The sequence below is a fragment of the Salvelinus alpinus genome, chromosome 33, assembly GCF_045679555.1.
Source record: "Salvelinus alpinus chromosome 33, SLU_Salpinus.1, whole genome shotgun sequence".
In the NCBI taxonomy this organism is placed as follows: domain Eukaryota; kingdom Metazoa; phylum Chordata; class Actinopteri; order Salmoniformes; family Salmonidae; genus Salvelinus; species Salvelinus alpinus.
In genome coordinates, this window is record NC_092118.1 from 7,072,316 (window position 1) to 7,099,035 (window position 26,720).

General features: G+C 40.2%; 1 protein-coding gene across 36 annotated transcripts in view; it reads left to right on the forward strand.

Moving 5' to 3' along the window:
- Positions 1-2,423: 2,423 nt before the first annotated feature.
- Positions 2,424-26,720, forward strand: part of LOC139563208 (CUGBP Elav-like family member 1) — a 49,152-nt gene continuing 24,855 nt past the window's right edge. For 33 of the 36 annotated variants that reach the window (XM_071381555.1, XM_071381556.1, XM_071381561.1 and 30 more), the window contains exons 1-3: positions 2,424-2,590; positions 4,089-4,133; positions 20,190-20,312. In XM_071381555.1, coding sequence (XP_071237656.1) covers positions 20,209-20,312 — 104 coding nt within the window. In that variant the 5' untranslated portion in view covers positions 2,424-2,590; positions 4,089-4,133; positions 20,190-20,208. The remainder of the gene's footprint in view (positions 2,591-4,088; positions 4,134-20,189; positions 20,313-26,720) is intronic. The other 3 variants (XM_071381581.1, XM_071381584.1, XM_071381585.1) reach the window with 1 other exon arrangement.

A 26,720-nucleotide genomic window follows, 5' to 3' on the forward strand; every position in this document is an offset into this window, starting at 1 on the left:
ACACACACAGTATGGATGAATGATGAGTAGTCAACTGGATATAAATAGCACCCCCACAGCAATTCTCCATAGATCTGCGGTACAATATACCAACAAAATAACAATGGAAATGTCTATCAAAGTCATTATCATATAGTGGATTCAACAATCCCTAATTCACTATAATACAAATATATTGTTTCCATGTGTAATCTCATATTCACATCAGAACGAACGATCATCCACTTAAGTATTCAACATATATCAAATGAACCCGACAAATCACTCAACGTCACACTCTTGTGGCGAAGAAATTCAATACACCTAGAATGTACCATATTTTCCTAAGCAAACAAAACCAGGCCAAAACGCTGCTAGCTGGTGCTCATAAATGTATAAAACATTCTTTATACATTTGTCATAAATTACCTGCACTCATGGGACACACACAGTATGGCTGCATGATGAGTAGTCGACGGGATACAAATAACACTCCTAAAGAATATGCATTTTCAAGTTAGCTACCAACTTCAAAGAGGGAACTTTAGCAAAAAACCCACATGGCAAACTAAGATTCGGCAAATAACATAAAGAGTGGCTTATTTCACGCCACACCAACAACATGTGTTACTAATAACATACATTGCTGATGTAAAAGGTGGATTTTATGATGAAACGATATCATTTCTATCCCGGGACCTTTCAACTCACCTACAGCAACTCTCCATAGAGCTATGGAACACCCAGAATCCCATACCTTTATTACAGTGTGTATTAGACAATGTAAACACAGTAATCCACCAGGTGGAATAATACCCATTTTATGCAGGAATTGAACAACTTAAATATATCTTTACATCTGCACCAGCTGGAAGTAGAAAATAATGTTGATGTCAATTTCTTTTTCTCCATTACAAAATCAGTAGCGCGTGCCTGCCAGCTAAAAGTAGTAGACTGGACTGGAGTTCACATAACTAACATTCATCAGCTAGCTACCTCCTTAGTCATTGATTTAAAAGGCAGTGCTTCTCTTTATGCTTCGGGTCTACAGGGTTCCCGAGTGGCACAGCTTCTCAGTGCAAGAGGCCTTAATACAGTCCCTGGTTCGAATCCAGGCTGTATCACATCTGGCCGTGATTGGGAGTCCCATTGGGCAGCGCACAATTGGCCCAGCGTCGTCCGGGTTAGGCCGTCATTGTAAATAAGAATGTTCTTAACTTACTTGCCTAGTTAAAGGTTAAATAATTTAAAACAGTATCCTTGCTAATGCGCCAGACACGTTCACACTTAAATTTACAGCGTAGTCAGCACCAATGTTAAAGCAAATTCCAAATCCGAGATAAATGCATGGCCCAAACCAACAACATCTAAATGACTGGTAGGAAAACGTGTTGTTCCAGAGGTACTATTCAACCTAACTGGCAAATTACCCAATATCTGTGCAATTAACAGGCTAATTACCTAGTATCTGTGCGTTAGAGATGTCAGCGACGAGTGTCTCCTCTCTAACAGTTAACTCATATTCAAACTCTCATTAAACAGCTCTGCAAGCGTTATGTAAAAATACGTTCGGTATTTAACAAATGTGGGGTTTCGCTGAGCAACTAGCTTAATTTACTCCCGTGACCCCCAGTATGTACTTCCAAAACAAGATACAAAAATATTTTACAAGCAACAGGGAAAAAACACTCTTCGGCACCTCCAATATATTGAGCTGTCGTAGACTTCCGACTTCTGCATAGCAGTAAGGTTAGTGCTATTCGGGATCCTTGGGATGTGAGTGAATAGGCACTCTTTCGATTGCGTGTACATTTTTATTTTGTGAGTAACGAACCTATTTTGACATCATAACGCTTGCAGAGCTGTCTAGTTTGAATCGGAGCTTACTGAGCCTTGGAGAGGAGACATGTCATACTCATCATCAACATCTTTAAAAGCATATACTGGGGCAGGATCAGCCAGCTGTCAAAACCTGCGAACTATCAGCTGAGAAACATGACCATCTGTGTAATTGCTTCAGATGCAGTGTTGTACAACCTACTTCTGAGAATTAGTTTCAAATGCTGCTCAACATGTTGTTTTTCCCTTGCACCCGGAGAAGGGGCAACTTACATCAAAACACATTGATCAACATAAGTTGAATAGCAACACAATCATTTTGCAACTGACCATTGAGCTATAAAATAACAGGATGACTACATAACATCCTCCCATGAGAAAGAATCTAGAACGTACCATGTTGTGACACAGGGGACACTTGTTATTCTAAATGGCACAATGGGTCTAAAGGCGACTCGAAAACGCAAGGAAAGTTGTAAAATATAACGCACATTTACAACAAATATTTTGCTAACGTTGTTTGGTCCAACATTCACTTCAACTAAAAAAACATAATCGACGGTCACACCCCCAATCCCCTGTTTCCGAGAGTTTGATGGTAAATGCAGGAAAGACCGCCATTTTGCAAGATAGAAGTACAAGTCTAAAAGTGAGCTGGTGAAGAAAATAATCGAAATAATAAGCCACCAAACATACACTTAGCAAATACTGATAACACACCGTGTTGGCTAAACACATAGGTAGTCGCATTTAAAGTTAAGACATCACACAGGTAAGTAGGGTTGAAGTAAAATTATTTGCCAGCTAGTTTATCTAGCTATCAAATGTGTTATCCAATGCTAGATAGCGGTGCACATTTGGCTTGTTTATGGATCTGTCAGCTGGCTTAGCAAAGAGGGTCACAAACAACGTGCGTCATTAAACTGCTTTCCAGAAAGCTATCTATCTATTTGCTAAATGGAACCATTCTTACCCAACAATAAATACAAACTGCTAACGAATACTTTCCAAACACTCATGGTTCTTATTTTGATAATGTTTGCATTTAGCTAACAGAAGACTGAAATAGCCTGTCAGTGTGCTTATCAACAAGCTAACGTTACTAGTACCACCGAGCCTGGTTCTAAACAGCTAAGTTAGCCTAACACACTACAGCACTTGCTGTTTCACAGAACAGCTACTGTTAGCTACCAAATCTGGCAAAATATTGGATTCGATGCTCAATGCACTTGAAATAAACAAGCAAAACATATATTTATTTCTGCTCACCTAACGTTAGAACAAAAATGGCGAAATAAATAGGCTGGTTAACCGTTTCACAATTAATTTCTAAATGTTGACTCGAGACGATATTGATGTTGAATATTTCAAATTTGTACAACCCTTACATGAATTACTAGAATAGCTAGTAACGTTCGTTAACTAGCTAAATGAGGGGTGAGGTCTACTTTTCTCGAACGTCTGTCCTCAGGCCACATACGAGTGAGTTGCAACAGTGGCAGTTCAAAAACAGTGTTTGAGGCTTGTGTTCTTCAGAGCAACTATTTAAGTTGCCAATGTATAGTAATTATTATTGTTAGATACCACGACAAAACAAATTTTTCTGACTGGTGTCTTCATAAAAGTGACTTCGATGATTCTCTCTGTAGTACACCGGTGAGTCACGCCTACAGTACGCTGTGTCCATATACAATGTTCCCTATTTTCAAATCTATCGTTTTCATTCATAAGAATTTAGCTGCCTATTGCAGATGTTATGTGTCTAAATAATTTCTAATGGATGATAACTGGTTCTCTACAAGTTCGTTTGTAGTAATGACTCATTTTATGAAATGGCGTTTGGTCAGACCAGTGGTCATAACCTCACATTACATTTTCCTTATGCATACAATATGCAACATAAGTCATGTTTGAAGTATTGCCATTTACAGAAATTGATTGCATACAAATAATGTAGTCTTCATGTCCATGTCTGGTGCATTGCAATGTGACCTACAGCACTGGTAATGTGCTACACTGGATGGGGGTGGTGGCGGTATGCTTGACAAGTTGAAGGTGGCCTGTGTTAGTTATTCAATGCAGCTGAGTTGTCATGGAACCATGGAGTCCTCCAAACTGGAGAACTTGACTATTTATGTAGCAGGTTTAGATCTCAGAAGCAAATAATCAGCTCTGACTCCTGTCTTATTGCTTAAAATGCCAAAAGTGAGAATCAATGGCTGTTATGTCAGTCACACAGATTTGGTCATTTTATGTCTATTTGTTAACAGGATAAAGGGGGAAGAACCATTACCTACGTGACAAGCAAACCCAGGGTAAGTCATCAGGCTAGTCATTCTCAGACAATCTTCTCTCTGTCATCTACTGCTTAGAGGCAGACTACATCCTCAAAGTCATTTTAAGTAATGGGCTCAGCTGGCTTAAAATGGTTTTCAGAGAGTAGTAGTTGTAGTAGTAGCCTATTGGGTCACTGAAACAATATGGCTATTTCAATGCCTTGATGCAGGGCAAGTAGGCTATTTAAGTCATGGCCAGAGATTCATTTTCATCATATGGGCAGAAAAGGCACAAGCGGTTCTAAACATAATTACCCATCGTAGCCTTCTTATGGCCAAATTGAAATGTTTCTAACAGAAGAAATATAAAAAGCAAATACATGAGGACTTTGGAGATTAGGGGGACATTATCAGACCAAAGGTGAGGACACAACAGTTCACCTGACACAAGGCTGAATCCAAACATTACACTTTTGATTGTATGTGCATTTTACATTTACTGTACTTCACAGCATTTGCCAATAATGAAATCTGAAAATACTCTGAATATTCTTCATTTGTTGCTGAATATATTCATTGAAATGTTGGGGTAGGTGCAACAAGAATAAACAATTTTAAGGGTTTGAATGAGAGGTCTAACTGGTTTCTCCAAGTGGCCACACACCTTGCTAAACTGTTCCTAAGTAATTTCAATGCACTTTCATGACTCAAGGAAAGAGCCTTCGACTATAAGGCACTTTGCTTTTAGCTCTCCTAGCTTTACGATTGAGGAACTGAAGCATGCACACTTGTAGTTTTTTGTTTGGAACACCCATCACACAATTAATATTGTTTACACATTCCAAAAACATTATTTTATAAATCCCAATCTGGGTCAGGTGGGAATCATTTGAAAACGCATTCTATTGCCAAAATGTTTTGCTAAGCTATAAAATACGATCTTACTTTGTTCAGCTTTCACAAGGCACTTCAGACAAACAAATTGTAATTTTGGTGCTTATATAATTGAGTCATGAGTGCATTCAAGTGCTTGTACCTGGGAATAAAAATGGCATGCCCATACTCCATTATTTCACAATAATGCTTTGCATCCCCCCAATGGTCCAAATGTGGAATCCGTACCATTATATTCTGAGCTAGCCATTAAAAAAGTATGGTCCACAGATCTAAGTGAATCTGAACAACCCTTTAACTGGAACAGAATATGGAAAAATATGACCTTGGCGTCCTGAAATCTAAACCATCAATTGTATACATTTAAAGTTTGTTCAGACTGTATTTCACACCAAGGAAAACTTATGACGAAATTGGCCCTAACTCCCAACTGTTCACTGTGTCCCGTAAATCCAGTAAGCACATTCCTTCATATGATGTAGAAGTGCCATGCAGTTAAGCTTCTTGGGAGGAAGTGCATGAATGTAAATATGAAATGCATTGCATCTTCTATGTTACTTAACAATGACAGCTCCTTTAATCTCTGTCGGAGACAATTATTGCTGGCAGGCAGCACTGCCGCAAAAAAATGTTGGCTCTTTGATAGCAAACAGCCCACTCTCAAATCGCCAGTGGATACAGTCACTGTTAGAAGTTATAACATTAGAATTATTGGCGGTGAGAATGAATGGTGCTAGTCAAGGAACAATTGAGGCCTGGACAAATACTTGACTCTGTAAAGAATAATCTCAGCTAAAGCCCAACACATACATACAAACAAAATATACACTCAGTGGCCAGTTTATTAGGTAAACGTTCACAAAAATGGTTCGCTCCTACAGATAGTGAGTCACGTGGCCGTGCTTGCTATTTTAAAGCAGGTAGACGGGCATTGAGTTACTGTTCGATTGAAAGTTACAATGTGCAAAACGGGTTAAGGGGTGGTGGGTGTTGGTAGATAGAGATACGGGAGGGGGGACTGCAAACCAACTTGTGCTGCTGGGTGGGAAGGGGTTTTTCCTTTCTTTACATACCAACTTTATTATTGCAAAATCATGTTATCAATATGATTTCTCTATATATTCATACTTTTTAATTGTTTTGCTTTAGCGTGGCAGCCTGTGGTATAAACTGTGTAAATATATATGAATATCATACGTACCCCCACAAAAAAAGACAAAGCAAGTAAAGTAAAAGTAAAAAGTGCGTTCAAGTGTGTGTTCTGCGGCCAATTTTTGGGGGTAGTTTGTATCCCAGCCTTATTGTTAACGTACCTGCGTTATGTTGCACCATAAGGCTGGGATGCAAACCACAAAAAATAATTGGCCGCAGGACAAGTACTTGAATGCACTTTTTTATTTTAGCACTATCACTTACAGTTAGCACTATCACTTACGTTTTAAAACAGTTGGACTGATTGTTGATTTAATCAGTAGAAAAACATTTTTTTTGCCATGAGATCTTGTGGTGACAAGTTGCAGAGGTGTTGTTGTGCCTTTGTTGTTGAGGCAATTTGCCAGCAACATATATGACGTTGGACAGTTTCCATATGTCACACTAATATGGATTTTACACACTTGTGCTTATTTTTATAAACCCTTTGTTCCTGTAACTGTGGTGTCCACATTTGTAATGGTAATGATGATAATGTTATGAACTATAACAATAGCCTACGGTGTCATTGCAAGAAATGGTTGTGTATGAGGCCTTAGATTTAGCCTCCGAGTCCTGTATTTCCTTTTGCATCATGATTTGTCAACATGTTTTAGATGCCATTTTGAAAGAGAGACACAAAGGTGTTATGGAGTAAATCAACGGCTGAGTGAGGGTAGATGACTGCTCTTGGCTGAATTTTCACATAGGTGTGACACACCCCCTCGTTTTATGTCAAAAGGAATGAAAAAATACAAGAAAATACTTAATATTTTGTTTCCCACTGACCAGTCTCAGAGACAATACAGTGCATAAAGAAAGTATTCACACCCCTTGACTTTTCCATATTTTGTTGTTACAGCCTGAATTTAAAATGGATTAAATAGAGACATTGTGTCACTGGCCTACACACAATACCCCATCATTTCAAAGTGGGATTGTTTTTTGAAATTTTTAAAAATGAATTAAAACTGAAATGTCTTGATTCAATAAGTATGCAACCCCTTTGCTATGCCAAGCCTAAATAAGTTCAGGAGTAAAAATGTGCTTAACAATGCAAGTAATAAGTTGCATGGACTCTGTGTGCAATAATAGTGTTTAACATGATTTTTGAATGACTACCTTAGCACTGTACCCCCATACATACAATTATCTGCAAGGTCCCTCAGTCAATTTCAAACACGGATTCACCCCACAAAACCAGGGAGGTTTTCCAATGCCTCGCAATGAAGGGCACCTATTGGTCGATGGTCTAAAAAAAATAAAAAATAAAAGCCGACATTGAATATCCCTTAGAGCATGGTGAAGTTATTAATTGCACTTTGGATGGTGTATCAATACACCCAGTCACTACAAAGATACAGGTGTCATTCCTAACTCAGTTGTCGGAGAGGAAGGAAACCTCTCAGGGATTTTACCAAGAGGCCAAAGGTGATTTTTAAAACAATTAGAGTTCAATGGCTGTGATTGGAGTACTGAGCATGGATCAACAACATTGTAGTTACTCCACAATACTAACCTAATTGACAAAGGGAAAAGAAGGAAACCTGGACAGAATAAAAAGGCCAAATCTACACTGTAGTTGCTTACCAAGAAGCCTTTGAATGTTGAGTTAAATCTACTTAAATCTATGGCTTGGGCGGTTTCCAGATTGTCATACCTTCATACCGACCTTTTATTGTGCCATACTGGGATATTCTGTAATACCAGCACTGGACACAAGGGGGCGCTGTTTTCAAAACCTAATACTCTGTTATCCGAAGGTTAGCAATGCTAACAAGTACATGTAAAATCCTATAGAGAATGCTAAAATGCTGACCTAACGTATTCAAGTTACTCAAATGCTACACAGTTTGCTGCACGCACTAAACAAATAACCAGCAGTCTCTTATCGTTGTGTGCTTGTGAACAAACACCACGTGACTGGACTACCGTATACTTTATAATAATGTGACAGGTGCTGCAGGTAGCCTAGTGGTTAGAGCATTGGGCCAGTAACCGAAAGGTTGCTAGATTGAATCCCCGAGCTGACAGGGTAAAAATCTGTCGTTAACCCACTGTTCCTAGGCCGTCATTGTAAATAAGAATTGGTTCTTAACTGACTTGCCTAGTTAAATAAAGGTTACACACACACCACACTGACAAAAATATATTTTGTTAGCATTTACGTATGTCCCCATTACCAGTAAAACATAATCAAAACCTATTTCTTTCACTTACTTGCTGTGCTGTTTTGTTGTCCATTTGTTCAGTCGTTTCCATTCTCAACCAGGATTTCTATGGAACCCCATTTGGGTCTTTTCGTGTCAAAAAAGATACACGTCAAATAACACAACATCTGTAGGCAAACCGAAAATTCCACTATTGTGCCTAATCCTTATTGTGGCTAGCTTCACAACACATAACCTGGTCCGGTCGAGCCTCACTAGCCAGCTGGCTGCTTATAACGTTAGCTTTGGGCAACCGGGTTAAGTAGCTGGCTAGCTATTTATTTTCATGATCTAAAGTTCAATTTCAATAGGGGAACAACAAGTGGCAACCTAGCTAATACTTACTCACAAGGATTCCTGTATCGTTGCTACGAATAATGAACATGGCTGCAGTTTCTACTGGTCATTGTTTTCAGGCTGGTTGTGTTGGTGCTAGCTAGGTACCAAGCTAAAGCTAGCTATCCCAGAAGTTGCGGTCGAAATAAATTATGCCTTATTACCTACGTGGTATTGTAGACACATCGTTCGTGGCTGGTGTTTGCTAGTTTGCAGACTTTTTTTGTACATATTTGACAGTGCTATTGTATCTTTTTTGACACGCAAAGACCCAAACGGCGTTACATAGTATGTATGTCGTGAAGCTAATAGCAGTGATGCTATTACTGTGTAACTCCGGTAGGGCAACATCTGAGGAATGGCGCACTTGGTAGTGTGTACCGGTACTCGACCAGTCGGCGAAAGCCAACATCACCCACAACAGAGAGCGGTTGATTGTCAAGGGCAATGAATTCCATTATCTTGGCTTTAATGGATTTTGCCTTTGAGTTGTGTTGCTGAAATGTTCTTTTTCAAATGACTACTCAACTTGTTGACTGGTTGATCCACACAGCAGACATTGTGAGGGCTAGGTTAGGAATGCTGTGTTGCACGTGTAGCTCAACATTTTACGTGGCGTTATTACGTCATGTACCTATATATGTATGCACGGTAGGTTTGACATTGTTTTTTTGTTTTTTTTACATCAGCTAGACATTGGGCCGATACGATGTTGGCATTTTTAGCTAATATGGTCCGATTCCGATATGTTGACCGATTTTTATATTGTGCATCTCTAATATTTGCATATCACTTGTGAATGATTCCCAGCTTAAGGCAAGAACCAGCGCATGCTTTTTTGGGTGACTTTTTCCAATCGTAGTCGTACATCTCATGTAGCTTAGCCCATAGGCCTATATATTTTGATAAGGTTTGTATCACAACTAAAGTGGCCAAATAACTACTTAAAATGAAACGCATTAATCCGCTTTACAACTGGTGTAGAGCCTAACTTGCATACTATACACATGTTTGTGTAAGATAATTTTCACCATAAAAATGCACCTTTTTATAATAAAATCATTACATGAAGAATTGCATTTGTGATCACTTTTGAGTGGTGTTTTCCTGTTATGGAAGATTCACGCCTATAGTCTACTGCCATGTACGCATTGCTGCGCTTATAATGTGAAGAAATGGCCTAGTAGTTTATCAACATTTTAAGCTAAACGTTCTCATCTGTTGTCAGGCTCATTGCTTAAAACATTTTTTGATGCTAGTGGCTGTATTATTGGGCTCTATCGCATCCCACAACTGTCCCAGACTATGTTTGGAATATGTATTTCTCGCATAGAATATATCAACTTTTGTACTATGGACGATAGTAGATTGACCAAGACTAGTGCTTTTGCTGTTCGTTAAGCCTACTCATCTTGTTGGCTGACAAAGTAAATGTGGACAATTCTTCCAATATCTTCAATATGTACATCGGAATTGGATAAGGACACGTGCAGTTTCATTCCCGATTTTTCGGTCTTCACTTGTAGCCTGTGCGAAAGACCCAATCACATGACAGAGAGCCATGTGAGTGAGAGGTGCTTCGGCTTGCAGCCGGGAGAAGGGAATTATAATTTTTATATTCAACCCAAAGGCACAACAGCCACTGGCCACAAAAGGAATGGATTTTTTTTTGTACTTGTCAAATTGTGAATGAGACTGAAGTGTGTACAGCATAAGCAAAAAACAAAGCAGAGCTCATGCCTTTCATGCAACTTTTTTCAAATCATCAGTAGTCACAGTATGCAGCCTTAGAATGTATAAAACATCTAAACATATAGCCCAACATTTGTATCACAACTAAAGTTATATAAATAACTCTAAATTAAACAAACATATAGGAGTATCTGTTTCTTTAACTGCTCAACATAGAATAGCCGCATATGCGCACTTCCTCAAATCGTTTGGAGAAAATAGCCTTTCTATTTTATTCAGCTATGTTCAATTTTATTCTTCATAGAACTCTATGGCATTATTTTATACTAAGCAAATCTTGTCTGCTAAATGAACTAGTGTAGCCCACAGCCATATTGCATAGCCAGATCAGGGCCTAACATAAGGACAACTCAGAGTATTGTCGTGACTTTACTTACATTAAACTGATGACTGTTATTTATCTAATCAACTATGTTTAATTGTTACCTGATTTTTATTTTATTAGGATTTTTAAATAAATAAATAAAGTATTTATTTATTATTTTTTATGAATCATGTAACAATGAACTCATTAGGAATTGGGGCTCCACGAGAGCGGTTCTTTTAAGGAGTTACCAACTCTAAAGATCTTAACCTATCACATCTATAAACTGTCAACTTATTAATCATAACCTCGTATCATATCATCATTGTGAGCAGTCGTAACCTCCTGAATCTGCAAAAACCCCAGCCTTACTTATGATTCAGTACTACACAAATTGGTTAAAATATTTATTTACTAGCTAAGTAAATGGAAACACAGGATACACATACACACTTAATACGTTAGAAACAACACGATATGGTGGCTTCTTACAAAAGACATGACGGGCGAGAGAGAGGGACGGAGACACAATACTTTGGTACATTTAGAAATTACTCTCGCTGTAATCATATACTTTGCACATGAACCGCCGCTCGTTTGGAGTAAGAAATCATGAATGTATTTATGTGTAAGTGTCTTGGTTCTTGGTGTATTTCTGTCGGTCCCAGGCCTTGTTGGGAAAGGTTGTTGGGTATTTTTTTGCAGAACGCTTGTAAGGCTCTGATTGTCCAAAAGGGGTCCCCATCCGTCTTCTACTGTTAATCTCTGCTATCATCCGGTATCCTGTGACTTGTCACGTAGAACAGAACTACAGAGTTGATTTCTCTTCCATTTGCTACTGAAGCTAGTCAGCCTGTCGATGGTTCCCATTGGGGTGATGAAAGTAGCATGCTACGGTGATTTAAGAAGAGTAGTGGAATGGTCCCGCTTAACCTCTCTAGGGTATGTGGGACGGTAGCGTCTCACCTTGTCAACAGCCAGTGAAACTGCAGGGTGCCAAATTCAAAACAACAGAAATCCCATAATTTAAATTCCTCAAACATGTATTTTACACCATTTTAAAGATACACTTGTTATAAATCCAGCCACAGTGTCCGATTTCAAAAAGGCTTTACGACGAAAGCAAACCAAACGATTATGTTAGGTCAGAGCCAAGTCACAGAAAAACACAGCCATTTTTCCAGCCAAAGAGAGGAGTCACAAAAAGCAGAAATATAGATAAAATGAATCACTAACCTTTGATTTTCATCAGATGACACTCAGGACTTCATGTTACACAATACATGTATGTTTTGTTCGGTAAAGTTGATATTTATATCCAAAAATCTGAGTTTACATTGGCGTGTTATGTTCAGTAGTTCCAAAACATCCGGTGATTTTGCAGAGAGCAACATCCATTTACAGAAATAGTCATCATAAATGTTGATGAAAATACAAGTGTTATACATGGAATTTTAGATCCACTTTTCCTTAATGCAACCGCTGTGTCAGATTTCAAAAAAACTTTACGGAAAAAGCAAACCATGCAATAATCTGAGTACGGCGCTCAGACGACAAATCAACCCAAAGTCATATCCGCCATGTTGGAGTCAACAGAAGTCAGAAATAGCATTATAAATATTCACTTACCTTTGATCTTCATCAGAATGCACTCCCAGGAATCCCAGTTCCACAATAAATGTTTGTTTTGTTCGATAATGTCCATCATTTATGTCCAAATTCCTCCTTGTTGTTCGCGTGTTCAGTACACAATCTAAACTCACGACGCGCGGGCAGGTCCAGGCAAAAGTTCAGACAAAGTCATATTACAGTCCGTAGAAACATGTCAAACTAAGTATAGAATCAATCTTTAGGATGTTTTTAACATAAATCTTCAATAATGTTCCAACCGGAGAATTCCTTTGTCTTCAGAAATGCGATGGAACAGAGCTCGCTCTCATGTGAACGCGCATGGTCAGCGCATGTTCAGCTCATGGCAGACCTTACTCAATCCCCTCTCATTCGGCCCCACTTCACAGTAGAAGCATCAAACAAGGTTCTAAAGACTGTTGACATCTAGTGGAAGCCCTAGGAAGTGCAACATGACCCCATTTCCACTGTATATTGGATAAGCAAAGAGTTTGAAAAACTAAAAACCTCAGATTTCCTACTTCCTGGTTGAATTGTTTCTCAGGTTTGCCTGCCATATGAGTTCTGTTATACTCACAGACATCATTCAAACAGTTTTAGAAACTTCAGAGTGTTTCTACCTAAATCTAATAATATGCATATCCTAGCATCTGGGCCTGAGTAGCAGGCAGTTTACTCTGGGCACGCTTTTCATCCGGATGTGAAAATACTGCCCCCTACCCCAAAAGTTAAGTTCACTTTTCTAGATACTTTACTTAGGACCGCTAATCAGCCGTACCAGGGATTGTCCGGGAGGTGATGTTATTGTCTCTACCTCGTTGAGATTTCAGAGTTCGAACCACTTTGGAAGTGAGCTGCAGCTCAACGTCTCATATGTTAATTCTTAACCCATCGTTTTATACAGTTCGTTCAAAAGGAGTGGTTTGTGAGGCTGACATGCTCTCTGACCTCATTCAAGGGGGCGGTGACCTCTTACTTGTACAAAGTAATGGGAACAATTTCCTCTTATAGTTTCTAAGATCACATCCCTCTTAACAAAATCACACATTTTTCATATTTCATGCACAACTCATCGGATGGACACCTCACACATCGTGTGTATACTTTTCAAGTTACAGTATTTCCTTTAACATTTTTAATGACATCACAAAATAACAACCAATCAACATTAGTGGTCTTTGGGTCGCCTCTGACCATTCCCCACGTTCTATGTTAGAAATATTTTTCCAGTATCCGCTTTAGAATGTGTTAGTTTTGGCGGGAAAATGTCTATTTAACAAAGGCACATTACTGTGTGAATTTGGAGAGGGAGATGGCTGAATGTATTTACAACATGGTGTGAGCTGTCAACCCCCCCACCAGCTCCCTTCTCCCCCAATGAGAAGGGAGCTGGTGGGGGGGTTGACCATGATTCTCTGGTCTGATAAAACCAAGATTTAATGCGAAGTGTCACATCTGGAGGAAACCTGGCACCATCCCTACGGTGAAGCATGGTGATGCCAGCATCATGCTGTGGAGATGTTTTTCAGCTGCAGGTTCTGGGAGACTAGTCAGGATCAAGGCAAAGATGAACGGAGCAAAGTACAGAGAGATCCTTGATGAAAACCTGCTCCAGAGTGCTCAGGACCTCGGACTGGGGCGAAATTTCACGACCCTAAGCACACAGCCAAGACATCGCAGGAGTGGCTTTGGGACAAGTCTCAATGTCCTTGAGTGGCCCAGCCAGAGCCTGGACTTGAACCCGGTTGGACATCTCTATAGAGACCTGAAAATACCTGTGCAGCGACACTCCCCATCCAATTGACAGCGCTTGAGAGGCTCTGCAGAGAAGAATGGGAGTAACTCCCCAAATACAGATGTGCCAAGCTTGAAGTGTCATACCGAAGAAGACTCAAGGCTGTAATAGCTGCCAAAGGTGCTTCAAGAAAGCACTGAGTAAAGGGTCTGAATACTTATGTAAATGTAATTTAAAAAAAAATATTTGTTTTAATAAATTGGTAAAAACATTTGTAAACCTGTTTTTGCTTTTTCATTTATGGAGTATTGTGTGTAAATTGAGGGGTAAAAAAACAATTGAATCAATTTTAGAATAAGGAAAAAGTCAGGCGGTTTGAATACTTTCGGGAGGCACTGTATATGGAAAAATACATGTTTAAAATTTTTACCAATCGATTGGTCGAAAGAACAGGTGACTTTCAGTCAACCAAGATTTTTTGTTCTCTGGCATAGCCTTAAATGGAATGCCATACCTCACTGTTACCACCTCTATTTAGATAATGGTTATGATTGCATTACATTTGCATTTTAGTCATTTAGCAGATGCTCTTACCCAGAGCAACTTACAGTAAGTGTTGAGTGCACACAATTTAGTCAGTTATCAGTTGCCACCTTCATCCACCTTTCCATCCATTTGGGAGACGTAAACACTTTGCTAGTCTTAATCAACGTAAGATCAAAATCGAAGTAAGCATACACTTGTTCAGAAAACAATGTGTTTGAATTGTTCGAACACGTAAGTAGCTTAAATCGGCATATTTGATCTGCGCAGGGGCAAAAACCGGTAGCGCAAACCTCTTATACGCTAGTGAAGTGATTTTAGAAAAACAAAGTATACATCTTTCGCATGCAAACTTTGTCCGAACTTAGAATCAAATAGAACATGGTCCCTGTGGTAGAACTTTTTGTTGTTGCCCATTTTATGCATTTATTTTAGTCCCATCAGGTAGCCTGAGTTCAGATGTGTCTGTGTAAACAGGATTATTTGCGAAATTGTCTTGCAAAGTATTTAAACATTTTTAAATGAACTTTTATTATATTCATGTGATTATCCACAATAATCATATTAACCGTACTCATTGAGGGGTTTCACACCTTGTAATGAGCTTTCAATGCATTATTGTGACGCTATTTCATTTTGGTTATTCATGGCAATGGCGAACTTGTCAGAGGTGTTTCTTGTCCCAAGAATGCGTGTTTGTTGTAACCCTGCAAGACTCCTTAGCAACTTTTTTTTAAAGGTAATGTCTATTCATGGCAACTTCCAGGTTCCTTGTTTGCTCATTTGAATTTTCCCATCCCCTACTATCACCACCCCTGTCGATCATTGGTGTGCTTATTGTTTCTGTACTGCTCCCAGCATAGCCGAAGATTCCTTTTTTGGACGGCAGAGCTGTTCTCAGACACATATATTACCCTCCGTAATAACCGTTTCCGTTTGATTGCAGCCAAGTAGGGAGTGGTCTGCCACTGGTAATATTTATCAGCTTTTTTAATTTCTTCTTTAATGGAAGTATTTAGCAGATGGAGAGCTGCAAGACAAATGAGGTTTTAACAGAACTAGGTGCGTTTCTCTCTGAACTGCCTCTAGCCATGACTGGCCTTTCCCATTTTAGTGTCTGGTGGGTATGTCCAAAAAGTTGATCACTAGTGTGAAACCATCAACAAATGAATCTTGTGTACAGATCAAAACTATTTTACCTCATGAAAATATCTATCCGGATTCTAAACGGTCTTATCTGGACAATAGTGCGAAAATAAATACATCTGAAATGTTTTTTCCCCACTTTTTAAACAACTAATTGACTGAGGTCAGGTCCGTTATTTGAATTCCAATTTTAGTTTGTTTTTTCTGAGCTCAATGCTCAGTTTCTCTAGAGATCAAGCCCGACCTGTGCAATGCAGTTGGGTGGTAGTTTCCAACAGGCCAATATTCTACATAGTTTAGCGCAGAATACTTTTTATAATTAACTACAATGACCATAATCCTTTCCATGTATAATTGTCTAGTCTGTGTGGGCATGGAGACAAAGGGAAGAACTCAGTCTAGAGGGCAGTTGCTTCGTGAGGTATCTCTACCTGAAAATACAAAATCAAATGTTATTTGTCACATGCACCGAATACAGGTGCAGACCTTACTGTGAAATGCTTACTTTCAAGCCCTTAACTCTTATTTTTCTTAACTGCATTGTTGGTTAAGACAATATTTACTAAATAAACTAAAGTAAAAAATAAATAAGACATACAATAAAATGACAATAACGAGGCTTTATACAGGGGGTACCGATCTAAGTCATTGATAGTTGTTATTCAGCAGTCATTAAATTATGACTTTAATTTTTAGAACTACTAAAATAGTGATTTTGTCAGACAGCGTAAGCCTTAGCTCAATAGAGAAGATGACTTGGAATGACATAATAAAGACATCAAATAAACATGTATGCTGAACAAAAATATTAACACAACATGTAAAGTGTTGGTCCCATGTTTATTGAGCTGAAATTAAAGATCACAAATGTTCCATATGCATAAAAAGCTTATTTTTCTCAATTTGTGCACAAGTTTGTTTACTGCCTTGTTAGTGAGCATTTCTCCTTTGCCACTCCTGTCAGGTGGATGGATTATCTTGGCATGTCAAGAAGCTGATTACACATCATGATCATTACACAGGTGCACCTTGTACTGGGGACAATAAAAGGCCACTGTAAAATGTGCAGTTTTGTCACAACACAATGCTACAGATGTATCAAGTTTTGAGGGAGTGTGCAGTTGGCATGCTGACTGCAGGAATGTCCACCAGAGCTGTTGCCAGAGAATGTAATGTTAATTTCTCTACCATAAGCCACTTCCAACGTCGTTTTAGAGAATTTGGCAGTAGGTCCAACCGACCTCACAACCGTAGACCACGTGTAACCACGCCAGCCCAAGACCTACACACCCCGCTTCTTCACCTGCGGGATCGTCTGAGACCAGCCACCCAGACAGCTGATGAAACGGAGTATATCTGTCTGTAATAAAGCCCTTTTGTGGACAGAAACTCATTATGTTTGGCTGCGCCTTGCTCTCCAGTGGTTGGGCAAGTCTCCCAAGTGGGTGGGCTTTTGTCCTCCCAGGCCCACCCATGGCTGCGCCCCTGCCCAGTCATGTGAAATTCATAGATTAATTTCAATTGACTGATTTCCTTATGAGCTGTACCTCAGTAAAATCATAGAAATTCTTGCATGTTGTGTTTTTATGTTTTTGTTCAGTATAATATATACACAACTGAAATATTTTATTAAAGTAATGTGAATAAATGATGGTAAATAAGTGATAAGCAATAATGGGCAGTCACTACCATCATGGATCTTTTTCTTAATTGTTTTGGTGCATTTAATGTCCCCCAAAAAAAATGTGCGAAACCAAAACGATCCAATTTTAATAAAAATAATAAACACTATTCGCTCAGCACTACTGGACAAATTCCAGGCTTGCTAACGTGTACCTGTTAACCAGGGATCATCAACTGAGGGCCCGCGGACCACATTTAAAAAATGTATTTTAGGTTTTGGAAATGAGACTAAACTCACTAGGAATTCACCTCAAAATTATTTTAATTTAGGAAATCTATTCCCAAGTATTTCCACTCAGAGACATGATTGTGTACGAATGTAATCAAGGTTTGAAATGATTGTTTTTGTCTTATGCAATATCTGTTCGGGCTTCTTGCATCAATTTGCAGAGTACAAATTATTAATCATTATTTTCCGCCTCCCCCTCCCCCCAGCCCGTGGCTGAATCTAGTTGATGACCCCTGCTGTAAACCCTTTGGGTGCGTTGTCCACTAACACCAATCAAGCCAGACGGAAGAGATTTTACAGTTAGATAGGACTCATTGCATGGCTGTACTGAGAACAGATCAAGAATTAATAGTACTCAGTGAACAAATCTACCCTAGCCCAGGATTGGTGAATTGCTTGGTTCAGAAAATTAATTGGCCATGTGAAAGGATAATGCATTTCTCGCCAATTATGTCTGTTGCTGGGGTACCACAGTTGACAGCAAAGTGAACACATGCTTGTCTGAGATTAGAGGCCTATGATTGTTTCCCTTTTTATCAAATGTAATTTTCACTTGAGTCATGGAAGATCTGCACAATGTGTAGTTGAGTAGTATCAAGGACTCATTTTCTCTCCTATTGGTGTTTATAAAAAAAGACTATCCTAGTATTCATTTATTTATTTATGAAAAGTAATCCTAACCTTTAAAGGTATATCCTGTACTTTTTTTGTTTTTTTGTTGTACTTTTACCCATTTTTCTCCCCAATTTCGTGATATCCAATTGGTAGTTAGTTTTGTTCCATCGCTGCAACTACCCTACAGACTCGAGAGGTGAAGTTCGAGAGCCATGCATCCTCCGAAAAATACCCTACCAGTCCGCAGTGCTTCTTGACACACTGCTCGCTTAACCCGGAAGCCAGCCGCACCAATGTGTCAGATGAAACACTGTCCAGCTGGTGACCGCAGTCAGCTTGCAGATGCCTGACCCGCCACGAGTCACTAGAGCGCGATGGGACAAGGAAATCTCGGGCGGCCAAACCCTGCCCTAACCCAGACAAAGCTGGGCCAATTGTGCGCCACCTCATGGGTCTCCCGGTCACGGCCGGCTGTGACACAGCCTGGGATCGAACCCGGGTCTGTAGTGACGCCTCAAGCACTGCAATGCACTGCCTTAGACTGCTGCGCAATTTGGGAGGCAATCTCTGGTTCTTTTGTATACTTTTTAGCCAGTAGTTCTGAAAGTAGCACCCACAAGCCAAAAACGGTTCCCAAAATGGTCCCCGACTGACTGTGCACCACGTCATTGCTCTCTCTCGCTCTACTGTGTGTGCATCTTGCTAGCTGTCACTCAAATGGCAAGGGGTTGAAGCTCATTGGCCGGAACTCTAATTGCTGGGGGGCTGGCACACGTGGGAGGAAATGTAGAGAAAATGGTATTACACAGCTTCCAGAAAACAGTTGCTTTCAAACTAGGGATTTCGTGGCTAATTGAGGTATGACAGTAATTCTGCTCATAGTGTATACATGTATAAACACATTGACACATCCAGCCCGAAGCGGGAGGTTTAAAAAATTACTGGAGCATGTGTAACCAGTGTGAAATGGCTAGCTAGTTAGCGGGGTGCGCGCTAATAGCATTTCAATCGGTGAAGTCACTTGCTCTGAGACCTTGAAGTAGTTGTTTCCCTTGCTCTGCAAGGCCTGCGGCGCGATAGGTAACAATGCTTCGAGGGTGACTGTGGCGAGGAGAGGGACGGAAGCAATACTGTTACACATGTCTTTAAACACTCTTTGGCATGATGGAGTAGCTATGAACATCTGGCATGTAAACAGTCCTGAATCTTGGGGCCTTTCAACAACACAGCTAGCCCATTGTATAAGCGTAAATGTCGGTGTACTTCGTGTCAGAAAGCAGTTTTTCACCTTTACACCCCAGGGTAGTTGTAATCTAACCAGATGCCTTGTTCTTAGATAACACATTGACCTAGCTTCTCACATCCCATAAGTGAGTTGTGCAAGTAATTCAGAGAAGCACAAAGCAACTCAGACTACCAATACATTTTTTATATGTAGGCCAAGGAGCTGGCAGTATTTTTAGGTCCACTCATTTCATATCCTCAACGCAATAAGGCAAATCACTCTGCTCTAGTAGCTGTGCACTCCATGTAACGTTCTCTAGGTTCCCTGCCCTTGTTTGCATCCAGAAAGAACGACAATGTACAGTCTAGCCTACATGCAGTGTTTGTAATTTATTTGTTATAATATCATTATTGTCTGTCCAATTTTGTCATGTACATTTTGATTTCTCTCATATCTTCCATGTGCATGTTACACTTTTTCCTTGGCCAAACTCTGGATGTCTTTGTCTCAGCCACTGTAAGTCCTTTCCATCCACTGTTTGTGTTTTTCTTGTGACTACATGGGTGTCATGTTTGTCCTGTGCTGTTTGGTGTGTTTCTGTAGTGGTTGTGAAAGGCACTGGATGGATAGTATCGACGCTGAGGGGTTGTACCTGTCCACGGAGCAGCATGGGCAGCCAAAATGTGAGCTTCCCCAAACTGCCCTGGAGGTGCCTACCATGGGGGGGTAAGAACTTTTTCTCTCCCTTGCTTTTTCCACTTCAGTGGACCCTCTGCCTACACTTGTATGCTTTGGGTCAACATGCCACACAAGTGCTAATTCTGGTGCTGAAATGCAGTAGAGGACACTAACTATAGTAGTAGATACTAGTTGGGTCTACAAGTAGTGGTTAAGAATTGCATGTGAAGCATGGTAGTGTATCAAGATTCTAAAGTTGAAAAGCCTTAAGATGTTTCGAGCAGACATTTTGGAAAATGACTCCTGCATCTGTTATTCTATAATGTAGACACTAGTGTTGCACGGGATACTGAAAATGTTCAGTACTAGAACATGAAAAACTTTTCGGTACTGAAATGTTTTTGGTACTTGTGTCAAATGTGTTTCTCGGATCAACTCTATCTGCACAGCCAATGTCCCCCTTATAGTGCGAGACACGCGCTGTGCCTGCTCCACTTACTAATTGTTAGCCTGTACTGGGATCTGGACTGCATCATGTTAGCACCAAATTCATGCTGCACAGAAGTTAACACACTTGAATAATGTGACACTGCATGTAGAAATGCTGAAACTGTTAATTACAGTTTGCAAAACAACGTCCATAGAGGCTAGAACACTTTATAATGCGAGAAGATACTGGTAGCTTTGTAAGCTAACTTGTCTTGGTAGCTTACAGCTGAAGCTAACGTCAATTGAAAATATGCTGATTTCAAAGCTGATTTCCACCATAAACTGTTGAATTGGGGGTCCCTCCCCCCAATATTTTTATGTAGAAGGACTGAGAAGCTCAAGTGACTTTTTAAAACGATATTCTACTCCTAAATGAATTAAAATTAAATTATGCTGACACCATCTAAAATATAGTTTCCACTTCCAGAAATAAGCTCATTAACATATTGGTAAAATGATTTTTGCAAATTTGACCAAGCATATAGCCTATGCACGATCAATATTGAGGTATGCTATTAAGCATTATCACCTGTAGCCCAACTGATACAGTATAAATAAACTATAAATAAGTAGGGTGAAGCGTGGGGTTGCCTATTGGGCTAATGATTAGCCAGGTCCTAAATGGGATATTCTAACTAGTTAGCATCCTATTGATGAATTTTATGTCTAAAAATGTTTTGCATCAACACAGTGAATAGAATGTAGGCCAACCTGTTAGGGTGACTTGGGGTAACACGCCCCCTGCCTGTACTTCTCACAGAAACCACTTCATGTCCTTATTTTTTCCTATAACACTTTCCCTGGTTGCCACAACTTTTGCTCAACCAGAAAATGTCTGTCTACTCACTATTTGTCTGTCTATCAATCAATGAAATGTATTTGTAAGTCCCTTTTTACATCAGCAGATGTCACAAAATGCTAAACAGAGACCCAGACTAAAATCTCAAACAGCAAGCAAAGCAGAGGTAGAAGCACAGTGGCAAGGAAAAACTCCCTAGAAAGGCAGGAACCTAGGAAGAAACCTAGAGGAACCAAGCTCTGAAGGGTGGCCAGTCATCTTCTGGCTGTGCCGGGTGGAGATTATAAGAGTACATGGCCATTGAGGCCAGATTGTTCTTCAAGATGTTCAAACGTTCATAGATGACCAGCAGGGTCAAATAATAGTCACATTGGTTGTAGAGGGTGCAACAGGTCAGTACCAGGAGTAAATCTGTTGGCTTTTCAAAGCCGATCATTCAGAGGTCAAGACAGCAGGTGCAGTAGAGAGAGATTTTAAAACGGCAGGTCCGGGACAAGGTAGCACATCCGGTGAACAGGTCAGGGTTCCATAGGCAGAACATTTGAAACTGGAGCAGATGGACTGTGGACAGCCAGGAGTCATCAGGCCAGGTAGTCCTGAGGCATGATCCTAAATAAAGTTGAATGGAAAGCTGGGATCCCCCTCTATTCAACAAAGGCCATTAAAACGTCTCTTTTCGCAATTGCAAGTATTGTTGTGGATTGACTGCTTGTCCCTCCCTATGGCACACGGCACTCATAGAACACACACCTAGGTAAATGGATAAAATATAATATTATTGTGTCTGATTTTTCTATTCATTAATTGTTTTGTTTGCAGAGGAAAAGTATTTTTTTCATATTCCGTATTATGTTGGTGCCACAGTAAAATGACTGCAGCGGAAACAATGTCATGATACTAAACTTGGTATCGAAGTCAAAATTCTGCTATCTTGACAACCCTATTAGACACATTGTGACAATAGTATGTAATGGTGTAAAACTAGGCTATTAATCAGTATGCATTCATAAGTTAGGCCTATGTCTCCTATTCCCCATATCATGACTGTCTGTGTGGTCTACTTGTTGTCCCCCACGATGAAATCAGGAAGGGGACTGTGGATCTGTCTCCGTCCGTTAGTGCTTTCATACATTAGTTTGTTCGTACGTGATATCTCAGACAGCACTGGCCCGATTTGAACCGTCTAGAGTAAATGTCTGCGCCACTGTGGAAATCAAATTAGCATATAAAATCAAAAATCGGTCCGTTTTAAGCTAGATATGTTTTTCTGCATTGGACCCGTCTCAATCCACCACATCCGCCGATGTCGCGCTTACTCATCTGCGGTGAAAGGTGACAGATGGAGTGGTGTTTGTCAGACCATGAGATATCCCGGAAATCGGTCTTTTCACAAAATTGTTGGTAGCGTTTGGCCTACAAACGATTATGTTTTAAACTCTCACGAACACGATGGTGTTCTCCGTTTTGCTCTACGACCCCCACAAGCGTGAAACACCAGTCTCAACGTCAACAGTGAAGAGGCGACTCCGGGATGCTGGCCTTCTAGGCCGAGTTCCTCTGTCCAGTGTCAGTGTTCTTTTGCCCATCTTTTCTTTTTTTGGCCAGTCTGAGACATGACTTTTTCTTTTCAACTCTGCCTAGATGGCCAGCATGCTGGAGTCGTATCTTCACTGTTGACGTTGAGGCTGGTGTTTTGCGGGTACTATTTAATGAAGCTGCCAGATGAGGACTTGTGAGGTGTATGTTTCTCAAACTAGAGACACTAATGTACTTGTCCTCTTGCTCAGTTGTGCACCGGGGCCTCCCACTCCTCTTTCTATTCTGGTTAGAGCCAGTTTGCGCTGTTCTGTGAAGGGACTAGTACACAGCGTTGTACGAGATCTTCAGTTTCTTGGCAATTTCTCACATGGAATAGCCTTCATTTCTCAGAACAAGAATAGACTGACGAGTTTCAGAAGAAAGTTATTTGTTTCTGGCCATTTTGAGCCTGTAATTGAACCCCAAAATGATGATGCTCCAGATACTGCTATTCTAAAGAAGGCCAGTTTTATTGCTTCTTTAATAAGGATAATAGTTGTCAGCTGTGCTAACATAATTGAAAAAGGGTTTCCTAATGATCAATTAGCCTTTTTAAAATGATCAACTTGGATTAGCTAACACAACGTTTCATTGGAACACAGGAGTGATGGTTGCTGATAATGGGCATCTGTACGCCTATGTAGATATTCCATAAAAAATCTGCCGTTTCCAGCTACAATAGTCATTTACAACATTAACAATGTCTTCACTGTATTTCTGATCAATTTGTTGTTATTTTAATGGACAAAAATGTGGTTTTCTAAGTGACCCAAAACTTTTGAACGGTAGTGTGTATATACAGTTGAAGTCGGAAGTTTACATACACTTAGGTTGGAGTCATTAAAACTCTTTTTTTTCAACCACTCCACAATTTTCTTGTCAAAACTATAGTTTGTTAACAAGTCGGTTAGGACATAAGCAATTTTCCCAACAATTGTTTACAGACAGATTATTTCACTTATAATTCACTATCACAATTCCAGTGGGTCAGAAGTTTACATACACTAAGTTGACTGTGCCTTTTATACAGCTTGGAACATTCCAGAAAATGATGTCATGGCTTTAGTAGCTTCTGATAGGCTAATTGACATAATTTGAGTCAATTGGAGGTGTACCTGTGGATGTATTTCAAGGCCTGCCTTCAAACTGTGCCTCTTTGCTTGACATCATGGGAAAATCCAAAGAAATCAGCCAGACATCAGGAAAAAAAATTGTAGACCTCCACAAGTCTGGCTCATCCTTGGGAGCATTTCCCAAATGCCTGAAGGTACCACGTGCATCTGTACGAACAATAGTACGCAACTATAAACACCATGGGACTACGCAGCCATCATACCGCTCAGGAAGGAGACGCGTTCTGTCTCTTAGAGATGAACGTACTTTGGTGCGGAAAGTGCAAATCAATCCCAGAACAACAGCAAAGGACCTTGTGAAGATGCTGGAGGAAACAGGTACAAAAGTATCTATATCCACAGTAAAACGAGTCGTATATCGACATAACCAGAAAGGCCGCTCAGCAAGGAAGAAGGCACTGCTCCGAAACCGCCATGAAAAAGCCAGACTACGTTTTGCAACTGCACATAGGGACAAAAATCTTATTTTTTTGGAGAAATGTCCTCTGGTCTGAAGAAACAAAAATGGAACTGTTCGGCCACAATGACCATCGTTATGTTTGGAGGAAAAATGGGGAGGCTTGCATGCCAAAGAACACCATCCCAACCGTGAAACACGGGGGTGGCAGCATCATGTTGTGGGGGTGCTTTGCTGCAGGAGGGACTGGTGCAAATAGATGGCATCATGAGGTAGGACAATTGTGGATATATTGAAGCAACATCTCAAGACATCAGTCAGGAAGTTAAAACTTGATCGCAAGTGGGTCTTCCAAATGGACAGTGACCCAAAGCATACTTCCAAAGTTGTGGCAAAATGGCTTAAGGACAGCGAAGTCAAGGTGTTGGAGTGGCCATCAGAAAGCCCTGACCTCAATCCGATAGAAAACTTGTGGGTAGAACTGAAAAAGCGTGTGCGAGCAAGGAGGCCTACAAACCTGACTCGGTTACACCAGCTCTGTCAGGAGGAATGGGCCAAAATTCACCCAACTTATTGTGGGAAGCTTGTGGATGACCACCTGAAACATTTGACCCAAGTTAAACAATTTAAAGGCAATGCTACCAAATACTAATTGAGTGCATGTAAACTTCTGACCCACTGAGAATGTGATGCAAAAAATAAAAGCTGAAATAAATCATTCTCTCTACAATTATTCTGACATTTCACATTCTTAAAATAGTAGTGATCCTAACTGACCTAAGACAGATGATTTTTTGCTAGGATTAAATGTCAGGAATTGTGAAACTGAGTTTAAATGTATTTGGCTAAGGTGTATGTAAACTTACGACTTCAACTGTATACACAGCTCTGTATACACAGTTTCTCTGGTTTTACTATTTATAGGTATGTGTTTTGGTAAACTGAAATGTTTTGTTTTATTCTATAAACTACTGACAACATTTCTCCCAAATTCCAAATAAAAATGGTCGTTTAGAGCATTTATTTGCATAAAATGACAACTGGTCAAAATAACAAAAAAGATAGTGTTGTCAGACCTCGAATAATGCAAAGAAAATTTGTTCATATTCCTTTTTAAGCAGCACAATACTAATGTTTTAACTTAGGAAGAGTTCAGAAATCAATATTTGGTGGAATAAACCTGATTTTTCAATCACCGCTTTCATGCGTCTTGGCATGCTCTCCACCAGTCTTTCAGATTGATTTTGGGTGACTTTATACCACTCCAGGCACAAAAATTCAAGCAGCTCGGCTTTGTTTGATGGCTTGTGACAATCCATCTTCCTCTTGATCACATTCCAGAGGTTTTCAATGGGGTTCAGGTCTGGAGATTGGGCTGGCCATGACAGGGTCTTGATCTGGTGGTTAGATTGACCCGGCTGTGTGGCATGGATCATTGTCCTGCTGGAAAAACCAATCCTCAGAGTTGGGGAACATTGTCAGAGCAGAAGGAAGCAAGTTTTCTTCCAGGACACCCTTGTACATGGCTTGATTCATGTGTCCTTCACAAAGACAAATCTGCCTGATTCCAGCCTTGCTGAAGCACCCCCAGATCCTCCACCAAATTTCACAGGGGGTGCGAGACCTGGAGAGGCCCACAAGCCACAGTGTCTCACACCCACTGTGAAATTTGGTGAAGTACACAGCATTTTGTACTGGCTGGCATTTTGTATTCCTAATTGACCCAGCATGTAACTTGCTTGACATTGTACAGAAATGGTCACAAAAGCTTGAAAGCAGTGTTTGCTATAAAATAAGTAGGGCGTATTAAATCGTAATGGTGGTTTTGAAACCGCTCTGGTTGTTGTGATTGCGCAACAAAAGAAATGGCAAGTTTATTGTGCCATCCACTGCCCAGGTTGTTTACACAGGTTCCCCTCCTTGTTTGTGTTCGCTGCCATGCCTGTGGCGTTTCTACGGTCAGGGGGTTAGGGTGGGAGTTAATGCGACCAATGTCATATGACCCAGCCCCCCCCCCCCCCCCCCTCCCCCAACTGCGCTGAACAACAGGGTGACCGTGT